General features: G+C 46.8%; 1 protein-coding gene across 3 annotated transcripts in view; it reads left to right on the top strand.

Annotated features, from left to right (window-relative positions):
* Positions 1-3,966: 3,966 nt before the first annotated feature.
* The window catches only part of ZNRF1 (zinc and ring finger 1), an 87,228-nt gene continuing 76,970 nt past the window's right edge, over positions 3,967-14,224 (top strand). The window contains exon 1 of one of the 3 annotated variants that reach the window (XM_070388711.1): positions 3,967-4,904. In XM_070388711.1, coding sequence (XP_070244812.1) covers positions 4,481-4,904 — 424 coding nt within the window. In that variant the 5' untranslated portion in view covers positions 3,967-4,480. The remainder of the gene's footprint in view (positions 4,905-14,224) is intronic. The other 2 variants (XM_070388710.1, XM_005894314.3) reach the window with 2 other exon arrangements.

Below are 14,224 nucleotides of genomic sequence, written 5' to 3'. Positions count from 1 at the left end.
AAAAGTTTTAGGTGTACAGCATAGTGATTCACAATTTTTAAAGATTATACTCCATTTATAGTTATTATAAAATATTGATTACAGGCAATGCTGATTTTGTCAGCTCTTTCTCCTGACTATTCCGGTAGGTGGGTCAGTGATTTATTAATCCTGGTTCACAGCTGGCAGAGAACCAGGAAACAGTTCTTCCGTGGTCAGTGAGAGCGTGAAGATAAAAATTAAAATAGAGGGTTCTCATCTAGCTGGAGCCATTTTTGCATATGATATCCTTGCATCGAGTGTGTCCAGAATGACTTGCCACCTCTCCCCAGATCTGTTAACTTTAAACCAAGAACCCACAGGACAGACTTGGAGCAAAACACACACTGGATTCTTGATGCAACAAATGACAAAATGAAGCTAATCTGAGGCTGCAGGTTTCAGTGGATGCCTGTTGCTATGGCATGAGTCACTCTCTCTAAGATGTAAAGGACAGAATCAAGCTACTGAATGAAGAACTTTCCTAGGTCTATATCTTAATATTTTTATTTCAGGGGGAAATTTGTCATCTGAAGAACTGCGCAAGGAGATAACAAGGGCATTGCCTGAGAAAGACTGCCATTCAAGGTCCCACAGGCTACTTAAGCTCAGTGTCATCACACTGCAGAAAGCAGGGGCTTCACCGTTGCAGATTAAACTCTCAGCCATTCAGTGGTGCCAGATGTGAGACAGACAGGACAACCAGTAGACTGGAATATATTCCTCAAGGGCAAATTATTAATATACAAAAAGAAATAGTTATTAGGCAGATCTAATCTTTTTCACCCCATTGGGAAGCATAGAGAAAAAATGAAATTGTCATCCAAAGAGGCCTTAATGAGCATGTTCACTGTAAAGCTCAGAAGTCGAGCTTTGCTTCTTCCAGCAGTTTACACTTTCCATATGCCCCCTCTCTCTCTATCTAGGCTCTCTGTTCAAACACTACAATACAAAAAAGGATATAATGAATTGAAACATTTCCCATCCATCACCCCAGCTTTCCAGTTCCTACTTCCCACCCACCAGAGGATTACATTATGTTGTTTCATGTTTCCATCCGGTCTTCCATTCTTATCTTTATGAATATGTAAGCTAAGAAAAATACAGACAACTTTACGGAGGATAAGTTTCTTAATTTTTCAAGTTGTTATCTTCAGTGCTTGGGGCTTCCCCTACCAGTAAAGAATCTGCCTGCCAATGCAGGAGACCTGGGTTCAATCCCTGGGTCAGGAAGACCTCCTGGAGAAGGAAATGGCAACCTACTCCAGTATTCTTGCCTGGAATATCCCATGGACAAAGGAGCCTGGCGGGCTACAGTCTGTGGGGTTGCAAAGAGTCGGACATGACTTAGGGACTAAACAGCAGCAGCAGCATCTTCAGGGCTCATTAATCATTTGGCCTTATTCATCGTTACTATTTTTAACAATAATGATGTTGATAAATCTTTCCAGAGCTCCTCATCCCCTCAAGATACAGTTCATGGCTACCCTGGACCCTTTCGTCAGCTCTGAGGACCAGCTTCATCTCTGGTTCCCACTTCCTCTCTTTGCAGCTCTACTGCATCTTTCAGTTCCTTTGAACATGCCATTCCTTTTGCTTGGAACATTCTTCTCTTCCTGAAACACAGCTAATTCCCCACCCCCACCCTGCTTTCCCTGGCTAATCTCCAACTCATCTTTTAGGTCTTGGCTTAGAATCACTATGTGCCTGTCTCCTTCCATCAGCACACGGTCTTGAATTCTCACAGCAATTACTCATTCATTCATTTCATAAACATATATTGAGTGTTGCTTACTTGCCAGGCACTGCGCTAGGCTTATCTACCACACTGGAGTGTCACTGCCTGCGTTGATACCTCATATATATGTGTGTGTGTTATTGTACTGTAATTCACATATCATCAAATTTACCCTTTTAAGTGTATAATTCAGTGCTTTTTTTTTTTTTGGTATATGGACAAGGTTGTACAACCATCACCATTATCTAATTCCAGAACATTTTCATCACTCCAAAAATAAACCCAGTAGCAGTCATTCTCCATTCTCCCCTCCCTTCCTTCCCCCACCCCCCTACCTTTCTTTCTGTCAATAAATTTGCCTATTCTGGACATTTTATACTACTTTTACTTAGTGTTTTCAAGATTCATTCATGTGGTAGCATGTATCAGCACTTCGTTCTTTTAATGACTGTCCATTGTATGAATATATCACATTTGCTTTACCCATCCACCAGTTGATGAACATTTAGGTTAGTGTTTCTTCTGAAGCCCTGTGAAAACAAGACTCCATTTGTCTTGCTCACTATCATATCCCAGAACCTAGTGCGATACCTGGCACTTATTAGAAATTCATACTTTGGGAATTCCCCGGCTGTCCAGTGGTTAGGACTCTGTACTTTCACCGTTGGGGACCAGGTTGGATTCCTGGTCAAGGAACTAAGATTTCACAAGCCTCCCAGTGCAGCAAAAAAAAAAAAAAAAGGTTCATATTTTGTTCAACATTAAAAAAAAAAAAAGTGTTGAATGAATAGGTAAATCAAAAGCTAGTTAGATGGTTACAATACTTATAGATTATATATTTATCTCCTCGGTAGATATCTGTTGAGGGTATCCTCTTTTCTGCACAGTACTGAACTACCCCTCTTCTTTCTTCAGGGAGGAAATTGGGTTAAATTTAACCTTTCTTGTTTTTCTTCAAATCACTCATTTGGATCTTAGCTGTATACAAATTCCCCATTTGGAAACTTACAGATAACGTTTTGGGTATTAAAACATTCTGTTTTTTCCTTCATCATTTCTCATACAGAAATCTCAACTTCCTTTTACAAGGCTTTTTGGTGCTTGCAAAGGCCTCCTATTCTTTCCAAGCTGGTCACACTGGGACAATCAATACCTATGACAGATCAACCTTTCTTTTTTCAGTTTTAATATTTCTTTGCACCCTGTTTTGGCTCCTTGATTTGGAAGTATCTGACATTTAGAACAAGGAAGTCAGTTAGACCAGGGACTGAGTGACAGTCCTAGCCAGCACTCAGCACTTAAAAAAATAGCTGTTGAACAAATGAATGAACAAAAGAATGAATGAGTGAATGAATGTGAATATGTGAGGGAGACACTGCAAAACGCAGGCTCCGTGACCAAATATTGGGTACCTGCTGTGTCCCAGTCCCTGCGATGCATACCTGGATACTTGGTAAACAAAACAGGAGTCCTTCCTTGAACCAGGGAGTTTCTAAAATCACTAGTTCTAGCTGCATTATTAGATTTCCATGTCTGTTATTTTTTTTTTATCGTACACCTGATGATTTTCAGAATCGAATTTTATCTAAGGATCTACCCATTTGCTTGAGTCCCAAATAGGAAGTTCTGATCTATTGGCAGCAAAATCTGAAATCACAAGCAACCCCCCCACTCCCCCACCCCTGTTTAATCCCGGAAAAACTGTCGAGTCCCAAAACGCTAAGCCTCCTGGTGTTGGGGATTCCAGGACGTTGAACCTCAGGTAGAACGGACAGCAAGTCCACCAGAGGGTGCTGCGGGGGCAAATTCGTGCCGGGAGGGGAGCCTGACCAGTGACCCTCGGGGCTAGGTACGCGTCTGGAGTCCTTTCTCTTCTTCTTCGGGTTTCCTTCCCACCCCTCGGACCACCGCCGCCCCTCTGCCCACGGGGGGATTCCCCCTGAATGACCAGCTGCTCTCGGGGGCTTAAAGGTGCCGCGTCGCCTCTGGTCCTGAGCCCCAACGGCTCGGGCCACTCCTGCCCCGAGGCCGTCGGACCGGGCCGGGCGGGGCGGGGCGGGGCGGGCAGGGCGGGCGAGGCGTCCCCGCCCCGTGTCCCCGCCCGGCGCCGCGCGGGCCGCGAAGGGGTTAACGCGGGGGGCGGGGGGCGGGGGTGCCGTCGCGCCTGCGCGCTGTCGCCCTCCATTGTCTCCGCGGCGGCGAGGAGCGCCGGCGAGCGCAGCCCGGGAGCGAGCGGCGCGGCCGGCGGGGCCCGCGCGGCAGGGCCGAGAGCGCGACGCGAGCGCGGCTTCGCGAGATCCGCGGGCCGCCGGCGCCGCAGCCCGCCCGGGCCTCGGGGGTCCGGGCCGCCGTCCCGGCCGCGGCGTCCTGAGGCGGCACGCGCCGGCGCCCCCGCCCTCCTCCTCCGGCGGCCGCTGCTGGGCGGGCGGCCTCCTCCCCGCGGCGCCCGGCCCTCGGGAGCCCGGGGGCGGCCTGGGGCGCGCCGAGCCCGCGCGCCGCGCCTCTCCGGACCGTGAGGGGAAACATGCGCCGGGCTCAGGACGCCTGCAGCCCGTAGTCTGGGTCCCGTCCGGGTCCTCTCTTTTTCCTTCTTTTTCCCTTCCCCTCCGGTCTCCTTTCTGTCCCCCCCCTCCCCCGTATGCCCGCCCAGCCCTGCCCCCGCCGCTGAGGACAGGGGGAGGGTCTCGGCCTGCAGGCTCCCGCCCCGCCGGGGCCCGGGCGAGCATGGGCGGCAAGCAGAGCACGGCGGCCCGCTCGCGCGGCCCCTTCCCGGGGGTCTCTACCGACGACAGCGCCGTGCCCCCGCCGGGAGGGGCGCCCCACTTCGGGCACTACCGGGCGGGTGGCGGGGCCATGGGGCTCCGCAGCCGCTCGGTCAGCTCCGTGGCGGGCATGGGCATGGACCCCAGCTCGGCCGGCGGGGTGTCCTTTGGCCTCTACACCCCCGCCTCCCGGGGGGCTGGCGACGCCGAGAGGGCGCCCGGCAGCGGAGGGTCGGCGTCCGACTCCACCTATGCCCACGGCAATGGTTACCAGGAGACGGGTGGCGGTCACCATAGAGACGGGATGCTGTACCTGGGCTCCCGAGCCTCGCTGGCGGATGCTCTACCTCTGCACATCGCACCCCGGTGGTTCAGCTCGCACAGTGGTGAGTCCGCGGGCGCCGGAGGCCTCGGAGGGTGGGGTGCCAGGGAGGGCGCGCCGAGGTACCCCGCACCTTCGCACGCGTGCACGCAAAAGGTCTGGAGGTAGAGTGCGCGACCTGGGCTGGCTGTCGTGCCCTTGGTTCCCGAAGCCAAGGGATGAATGGAATACCCACGCTCTAGAGGCTTTCTGAGAGGCCGAGGAGAGCCAGGTGTGTGAGGACTTGAGGCGTTGGTTCACTTGTGGATGCCTGTTGAAGTCTCATTCATTGGCCTCCCCGTCCTCAGAGAAGTCTGGCTGATCGCAAGTCGGCCTCCGTGCTTCGTTTCTGTTACTGCTGCATTGTGCTGGGTGCACCGGTAACACAGAAGGATCCAATTTGACCGAGCATCTCAGACAAAGGATGTGAAAAGAAGATTGGGGCCAAGTGGGGTTTGGATGAGGGCACTTGCTCTTGCTGGAGAAGTGGGTGCCCAGTTTTGCGGCTGTGCTGGAAATCTGAATTGTTTAAAATGGAGCGGCCGACAGGCTGCTGCCATAGACAGGTGTGGCCTGCTGGTCGGAGGGCCCAGCCAGGGAGCCTCCCTGGGAGGCTTTGCGGGACCGGGGCTCTGGTTACCCGTGCTGCATGCAGTAGCAGCCTTGGCTCAGCGACTCTTGGATCCCTCCATCTTTTTTCTTCTCCTCCATGCTAAAGTGCTTGGGTATTCTGCATCTTTTTGTGACCAAGACATGGCAGTTCTCTTGCCCCGCTGTTGGCACATGTCAGGGGGAAAGGAGGAGTCAAAGGACCTGGATGAATTCATTTTGTGAACTTATGGTGACAGGTCAGCAAAAAGCTGGAAGAGGATTTCCTAGACTCTGGCAGGGCAGAAAAGACACTGGCAGGAGCTTCTGGAGGAAAACAGGTCTGTCTGCTTAGCTAACCTGAGAAACCAGGTTAGGCCTCCAGAAAATTGGTCAGAAGGGGTGTGGGGCCGCTATTTACTAATTGGTGAGTTGGAGTAAAGAAGTTAACATATTCAGACTCCTTTGGGTGACTTCAGAAAATTTAGATACTGTGTAGAAGAAAGATTGCTCTATGGAGGATTTATCTGTTGGATCACTGCTTGCTCTTGTGAAATAGGGGAGACACTTTGGATCTCTATTTCTGGAAATAATGTTAATTTTTTTTTTCAATTCTTTAAACTGATTGTGAAATGAGTTTTAGGGAGGAATAGTGACTAATTTAGGGTAATCCTTGAAAGTGGCTTTTAATTGCTAGGATGGAATTTTAATCCATGAACAGACTTCTAGATATCATGGACTCTGCCCTGAAGAGATGGAGGGTGTGATTACCTCTGGCACTTTCAGACATCATTTGATCAGCTTTAGACGTCTTGAACTTAGTAATCTTCCTTATAAAATTTGGTCCAGAAAGGGTCAGGTGTATTTTTGAGGTGATTGTAGTTAAGTCTTTAAGAGAACTGTCATTAGTGTCTGAGTTTAAACAGAAAAGCACGATAAGACAGTTCTCAAAAGTCACAGGTCGAATTTTGTGTGTAGAAGGAATGTAATCTTAGAGTAGGAGTTCCCTTTTTCCGCTCAAATTTCTTTTCTCTTTTACCAGAAAGTCCTTTTTCCTTATTCTGCCACCAGGTTCCATGCCAGAGTTATGAGCTTGGATTTGGATTCTAAAATTCAGACTCCTCAGCTGTAAAACCTTAATTTTTTTTTTTTTTTTTTTTTTTTTCCAGCTAGAGGTTAGGAAGAGCTGCTGAACCAGGGACTACAGGAAAAGTTGAAGCATATTAATCCTTTGAGGGATTGACATTGAAGTGTGTGTTGTAGGGGGCTGCTGTTAATATTTAGGGTAGCAGCATGGTCATCATAGGGCCATCCTGGCCTTTGTAGGCATTGAACATGCCTGGCTCTGCCCATTCAGCGCCCCCACAAATTTCAGAGCGCTCTTGGTTGGGGCTTGATTGAGAACCACTGCCTTAGGGATTTGTTGTTTTAGTCAAGTGAAATAATTAGTTTTTCCTGTGCAGCTCATTTGAGAGGAACTTTGATGCTTCTGTTCTTCTGCAGTGGTGGTTCTCTCTCGCCTTCTGAAACAGGCCACAGGCCCTTCCTTCCAGGACATCCCTTTCCTCTCTTGTTCGCTGCTCGCTTGCTGTAAGACGAGGAACTTGTTTCCATCCTGGGGCCTTTGGGTAAGGTCCCAGCAGTTCTCACTCCTGTGTCTGAGGAGCAGAGGAGTAAGGGTTTCAGGGCACGGTTGACGAGGTGTCTGGAAGTTGTTGTGATGTCGTTGTTTGTGTTTCCAAGGTGCTTTTGGATCTCTTCATGGGCACAGAAAACAGTTGTCTGTGGAGTAAGTAGGGGAGTTCAGTGAGCACGAGGCTTCCTCAGAGGGAATGAACTGATGCTGTGTCAAGGGGCAGAATGCTAGGGTCCCAGGAGCTGTGACCTTGGACGAGACACCTCACCTCTTTTGAGTCTTGTCTTTGTTATTTTTAAAATACAGATACAGCCTGTAAAGGTTGTTCCCCAAATCCTGGGAGGATACATGGCAGTCACATTTGCCTCCGCCAGGGTTGTGACCCTAGCTTGCACACTCTGTTCTCTTTGCCTGGAAGGCTTTTCCTTCCATTCCATACAAGGATAACCTTTTATGATCCCTTTAGGCTTAACTTAAATTTCTCCTCAAGGACCACTCTTAAAAATCGCCTCCCTCCTGTCAGTCTCTCCCAGCACTCACCTGTTACCGTAATAGCACTTAACACGCTTTATTTATCCATTTACTGTTTCTGTTTACTTGAACTGAACTTTTACTCCACGGGAGCAAGACTGTGCCTCTTGATCACTGTTCTAACTCCTACACTGCGTGTGCCAGGCACAAATATTTGTTGAGTGAATGAATTGAATGCTGTATGTCCATCATATCATTACTCATTACTGTAACAGTAGGAGGTAACATGGTTTTATTCCCATTTTACAGGTGAGGAAACTGAGGTGTAGAGGGAGGTTTAGGAACCCCCACAAGGCCAGACAGCTAATGGGAGGCAGAGCTGGGATTGCAGTGCAGGCCTGCCAGTGTCGGAATCCATTTGACCTCTTAGCCATTACCCTCTGCTTCCTCTCATCCTGAAACACAAGGAAGCTGGGGAACCTTGTGGAAATCTCACTGGCCTGCTTGTCAGAGGGCTGGGCTCCTCTCCTGCTCGGCTGCTCCTTCACTGCCTGACTTGTGACCTTGTGCAAGCGAGTCATTTCACCTTGAAGTCAATCATTTCTCCACCTGTTAAAATGGAGATAATACCTGCTCTGCCCACCTTACCAGGCCACTGTTGTGGTCTCACGAGAGGGTGTTTACGAAAGCCAAGTAACATACAATGGGAAGTAGTTATCTTACAGGGGTCACTTCTGTAGTTCTCTGCCTTCTTTCACCTCCTCAGAATCTGCTGGGCAGAGAGACTTAGAATTGTGTGAACTCTTTGTCCAGAATGAAAGCAAGTGCTCTCTGCTGAAATCTGACCTGTATTGAAGGGGCCATCCGTAATAACAAATGCCATTTGAGAAGAGCCGCCTAATAGAGTCTGAGTTCCTTCTTTTCACATTAAAATGTGTTTTGCTATAAGGCTTTTTACTCCTCTAATGGTTGTCTGGGTGGTATTCTGGAGGTCTGGTCATCCTTTTATAGTCCTGTTTAATTCAGAATGCAGATTGCCAAATGTGGGGGGAAAATACAGAGACCCAGCATGCTGGAAGGAAGAGGTTGCCCGTTTTCCTGGGCTGAGTATGAAATGGCTGGTCATTGAGATCTCCCTCCGCCATCTTAGTCATGTGTGTGTATACATGCATGTTCAGGAAACTGAACTGTTCTCTGTTGTCACCAGGCCATCAAAGGGGCCAGTAGAAGGTGACTTTTGGTAAGTCTTCGAACCTGCTAGCAGGATATCTCATGGGTTCTGTTTTGCTGACACTCTGGGGTTCTCAAGTGATTTGATCTTCTCTATTCTTAATTAGAGTTGCCAATCCCATTGAAGTACATCAGAAAGCCTCTTTGTGCCTCACTCTAGGTGTGTGCTGGATGTAATGGTCCTTTCTATGGATTCTGGAGAAGGAAAACCATTCCGTGGCCTCCAAGTAGCAGGATGAGTCCTTGCCCTGCAAAAGTTCTATCCTTAATGAAGACTAGTTTTTTTTTTGGAAGACTTTTTACAAAGAAGAGTTTTTAGTTCTCTGTTACCATGAGGGCTTGTTTGCTATAAAAGAAAAGTAGGGTTCCCTTGAGGAGAAGATCATTTCTTGAAGGTCACAGTTACTTCTTCCTCATTGGGGTTTGAAAGGTGTTGCAAAAAAACAGTGGTTTCACTCTGTATGGGATGTGTACATTTTGCCATTAAACAGACACACACCCCCAAACAGGTCACAAGGAATACTCTCTGAGCCAAAGCCACTCTTTACCAGAAATGCAGCTCTAGTTGCTTTTGGGAAAAGGAACATGCTTTGTATTTTACAGATATGATATTCAACCCAAGTTTATTGGGCACTTATATTTTAGCAAACCCAATTTTAAAACTAAACTTCAATTTTGACAGTTTCAAAATTGGGGGAAATGTCATAGGGAAGTGGTGGTAACTTAAATGGGCTCTTGGTCTTGCTCTTACTAACCCTTAAGTAGGGGGTGTTTTTAATGACTGGGTCACTGAGGTTGTGGTACCAAAATCTCGAAGTTAGTCCAAAACTTAAATCCTGTTACTAGTCTTGTAATGAATGCTTACAAATTTTCGTCTGTCTCTTTTCCAAGCTTTGTCATGGCCTGTCTCAATCAGATGGTTCCTAGTGATGACGGTGGGTGTAGGCTTGAGTATGAGACCTGGCAGTTTTCACCTCTGAATCTTTATTTCCTCATAAGGTCACATGCTTATCCTTGAAACCAACAGTTGGGCTCCTGATTTTGATAGGTTGAATGGATGAGGGGTGAGTTGTGGGTGTGAGTGAATAACCTGAAGAGCAACCCTCAAGTGTGAAGCAGATAAAGAACCAAGTTGAATCTTAAAGCAGCAGCTGGGGTACTTATAGACTGGTGAGACTGTTTACCTTGAGATCTCCCTGGAGTTGCTGGAATCAAGAGTACAGCCTTGCTCTGCTGGGAGTAAAGAGGAAGGAGGAGTTGGCTGCGCCCTGTAAAGTTAGAGGAAGCATGGTAAGAATTTATAGTGCACTCCCAAATCTGTAGTGAGAAGGAGGCAGATGCGAACACTGAGCTCTCCTGATTTCTGTGAATGGTTCACAGGGTTTGCAAACTTGACTCTGCCCAGTATTCTCCAGAGCCTCGTTAACAAATGCAGCTCCCAGAGTTCAGTAGAACCTGAATTTGTCACAAATGATCCTAAAAATATGGTCAGAATACCCTCTATAAATGAAAGGCACCCCTACCATGGATTTAACTTTTCTCTCCCCAGAGAACTCCAAATGCTTTTCTTATGCATTCATCCCTTTCAACATCTCTAAACTAGATTCCCAAGTGGAATCCACACAGATCTTATCTTCTATTGCTCCCAGAGGGTATATCCACCCAGAAAAGCATTGTTCACTCTTTGGCCGTTTTCTTTCATGCGGTACCAAGCGTTTTTCTCCTGAAGGCAGGCCTGAGCTGGTCTGCCCTAGTCCCCCGACGCTCTGAACAGAAGGTGGTTGGGGCAGGGTCCCCTCCTCCGTGCTTCTCCTCCCCTGGTTTTTCTCCTGAGGTGTGTTTGCTGTTAGCTGCCTGTGCTGCAGGAGGGCTTCCTGAGTTATATCCTCTTTCTTCTATCCCCAGCCGGGAAGCTAGACAAGTCAAGATCTTAGGATAAATCCAGACTTTAATGTGGACAAAGCACCTTTTTCATTTTATTTTTTAATTGACAAAGTATGAAACTGTATGTGTAGATCTGTTGAACTAAGACATTGATTATTCAACTGAGATTGATTGCTTCCAGTATCCTTAGGTGCTGGGCATATATACTTATGGTGAAGGTGATTAGCATTACTTTGTTCTTTCTAAGAATTTTTGCTTCCTCACTCCTCTGAGAGAGAGTCTGAATACTGCAGCCTGTGGAAGATTTGACCTTCTTCTTCGTTCCTCTGTTGAACACACAGACAGATTCATGTGCTTGTCCATGAGGCTGCTACGGGGATGGTCTCCTCCCTACTCTTGGCTCACACTCTCCCTTCTTTCCTCAGTCCTCTGTCTGGGCTGGGGCAGGTCATCTGTTCTTTGTGTTTCCAGGCAAGAGCCTACTAAGAAGAAATTCCTCATATGTGCCAACACGAGCGGTCCTCTTCTCAATGGAAATTGCAAAAGAAAAACATTTTTTTGAAATTATCTTTGCCCTTCAGTATCTTTGTCATCCCTAGAGCCTCTTTTCTTTCTGGTCACTGAACACTGTTTTCTGGAAGCCTTATTCACCACCCTTTTAACCCATGTCTGTGAAATTTATCCTAAGCCAAAATGTACTTAAGGAAATGTAAGTAAGAGTGTTTCCTTCTTGGTGTTGTGTTTGTCTGTGAGCTCCACGACATTGACACTTTAACGCTGTTTTAAGTAATTTTTGAAGGCAACGCTGGTGACCAAAATGTTATTTCTCCCCCAGAAATTTTAAAATCTGTGTTATATTTGAGGTGTGTGTTTTTTGTTTTTGTTTTTTTTACCCAAAGTAAAGAATATAGAATGTTCCATGCTGAAAGACTTTACGTGGACTTTGGCTGTTGAGGTGATACCTTAGTCTCTGAAGGATAATCTTTGGAGAAACCTCTCTTTGCATTTCCGTGTATGTGGCCTCTTGGTCTTGGTGAGTTACACTCGGCTTACCATGGCCCCAGCTTGCTTATTGATCATACCTTCAGCCCTCTACAAAATGTAATTAAATAAGCCATGCTTCAAAAAGTTATTCTGTAATTAGTCACCTCTGTATTGTACAGTGTCTTTTAAGGTCGAAGTTGATTTTTAGCATGTGGAGAAACTTAAATCTGGAGTCGCCCACACGATCTGAGACAGAGGTAGGAGAATGCAAGACTGAGCCCCCCAAGACCTTAGCCAGCTTGGTCATTTTGCCCACATTTCTCCAGTGTTTGGAGAACACCCCTAATCCCTACCCCTGCTGAGATGGTGCTTTTCTTTAGAGAAAGCTACTAGGATTCTTTATCTTGATTCCCACCTTAGTACTCCAGGAATCCTGCAAGGATTTGAGGGAGCCCTAGGGATTCCAGTCTAGACCGACGGAGCATTTGGTTTACATAAATACAAATGAGTTTTCTGTAATACTGTTTTATTCTCTTTAGATCATACACACTTCTAATGCCCTCAGAGGTACAGCACCATCTAAGTCAGCTTTTCAAAGAAACTTTGTGACAACACTGCCCACTACTGTAATAAGCATTACGAAATGTAACGTTAGATTTCCTCAATCCTGGTCAGAAATGGCTGAAAGATTCATACCATTGCAGCCAGTTGCCCTGGCGAACTCTGGTTAAATTCAAGGCCTGTGTTCAGGATTGGCTTGCAGACTAGCTGCCTTCCATCTTAATATCTGAACAAGCCCAGTCATGTTGGCTGTGTTTAATCCGTCCATTTCCTACCTCCTCTCAAATGCAGAGACCAAATGCAATGTGAAAGAATAGTGGATCTAAGCATCTCCAGTATTCTGAGGTATAGGAATCTCCTATGAAGTGGCAGACCTTTGAGAAATAGTATTATGAGCTGTTCTGTTTTTGCTGTGGCTTTGGAAAACCTTTGGATTCTTCTACTGAACATTTGTTTGGAAAAAAAAAATCTTTTTAATGAAACAGTGTGAGTCACAAAGCAGCCACTCCTTCTCATAATAGCATTTCTCACCAGGGGAATTTTTGGTAGCTGTTGGGGGAGGATTTGAGTAGGTTGTGGAAGATAAATCCCTCGGTTGAACATAGCCAAAGGGCTGCCATATCAGAACTCTGGTGCTTTCCGTGCTGACAGCAAGCCCTGAATTCAAAGTGCAGGACAGCAGAATAGAATGAGGAAGGCCTGTGCTTAGAGAACTGTCACAGTAACCTGACCAATGAGATTGGCATTTGAGCATTCAGACTCTTCATTAAAACAGCATTGTAGTGTAAAAGGACCATGAAACAGAGTCCTTGGGTTAGAGGGCCTGAGGCTGTGTACTAGAACAGAATTTCTGGATTAAGGGATGACTGTGGTCCTAATGATGAGACTCATAAAAGCCACGAGCATGCCTGCTTCTTCTCCATTGTGAAATGGTGGCATGGCGCCTGGTGCTGACCACCTCACACAGAGAGGATTCGCCCAGGGTCTGTGCTCTTATGACTTCAGGTTTAATAAAGCACTTAGAATAACACTCAGTGAACCCTTGAGCCAGTGTCTTTGTGGGATGGTGAAGAGGGGATGCTAGAGACACCAAGACTTAAAACAAGCCAGGGTTATACTACCAACATCCAGAATGCCTGTCTTCAGCCTCTCTGCCCCGCCAGAACCCGAGTTTTCACCGTTTCCAACTTGAGTGACTTAACAGTACTTCTTCGGTCCTCGTGTCTGAACCACGTCTTATGTAAGCTACAGACGAAGGAAAGTCTGAAAGGTTATTACAACTGTTGAGATTTGCTTTCCTTTGGAAAGTCAGAGCTGTCTCCATTCCGTGTTTTCCTGGCTTTGTACTTTTCTTCAAAGCCTTTTACCAGTTCCAAGTCTCCAGAGCTCAGTGAGGGGGAACAGGAAGCCAGCGTTTGATGCCTAAGAGCCAGCAATAACTAAGAGAAAAGGGCAGAAGCAGGGAACTGGGAGGGGGAGTTGTGGGCCTTGAAGGTATCCAGGCCTCTAGGATTGTAGATACATCCTGCAGAGATGACTTTAACCAACTTGCTCAAACAAGGAAAAAGCAGTAGGAACCTCTGTTCTGATAATTCAAATTTCTCTTAGATGGTATAGTGGGGCTCAATATTTTTAATTGATGGCATGATTACAAAATACCTTTTCCCTAAGGAGTTCAAAACAATTTGTAAAACATGATTATCACTTATATAAAATAGCGGAATAACTTTGCTCTCTTTTCCCGGAGGGTCCCCAGGGTACATCTTGTCATGGGATCCAGGCTGGAGCCTGCCCCTTCCTTTTCCTGTCCGTTCACATTAGTTGAACTCTGTGAAGCCCCAGTCCTGTGACTGCAAGATGGAAGGGTCACAGGGGTTTGTGCTATTTTAGTTTTGGTTTCACTTGCACATTTTAGGAAATCAAATAGTGGTGTGACTCTGAATAGGAATTCTTGTCTCTTGGAATCTTTTCAAAAATGAGCTGTTTGAGGC

This window comes from Bos mutus, chromosome 18 (genome assembly GCF_027580195.1).
Source record: "Bos mutus isolate GX-2022 chromosome 18, NWIPB_WYAK_1.1, whole genome shotgun sequence".
Taxonomy (NCBI): Eukaryota; Metazoa; Chordata; class Mammalia; order Artiodactyla; family Bovidae; genus Bos; species Bos mutus.
The sequence above is the reverse complement of the archived record's forward strand: the minus strand, read 5'-3'. Positions and strand labels throughout refer to the sequence as shown.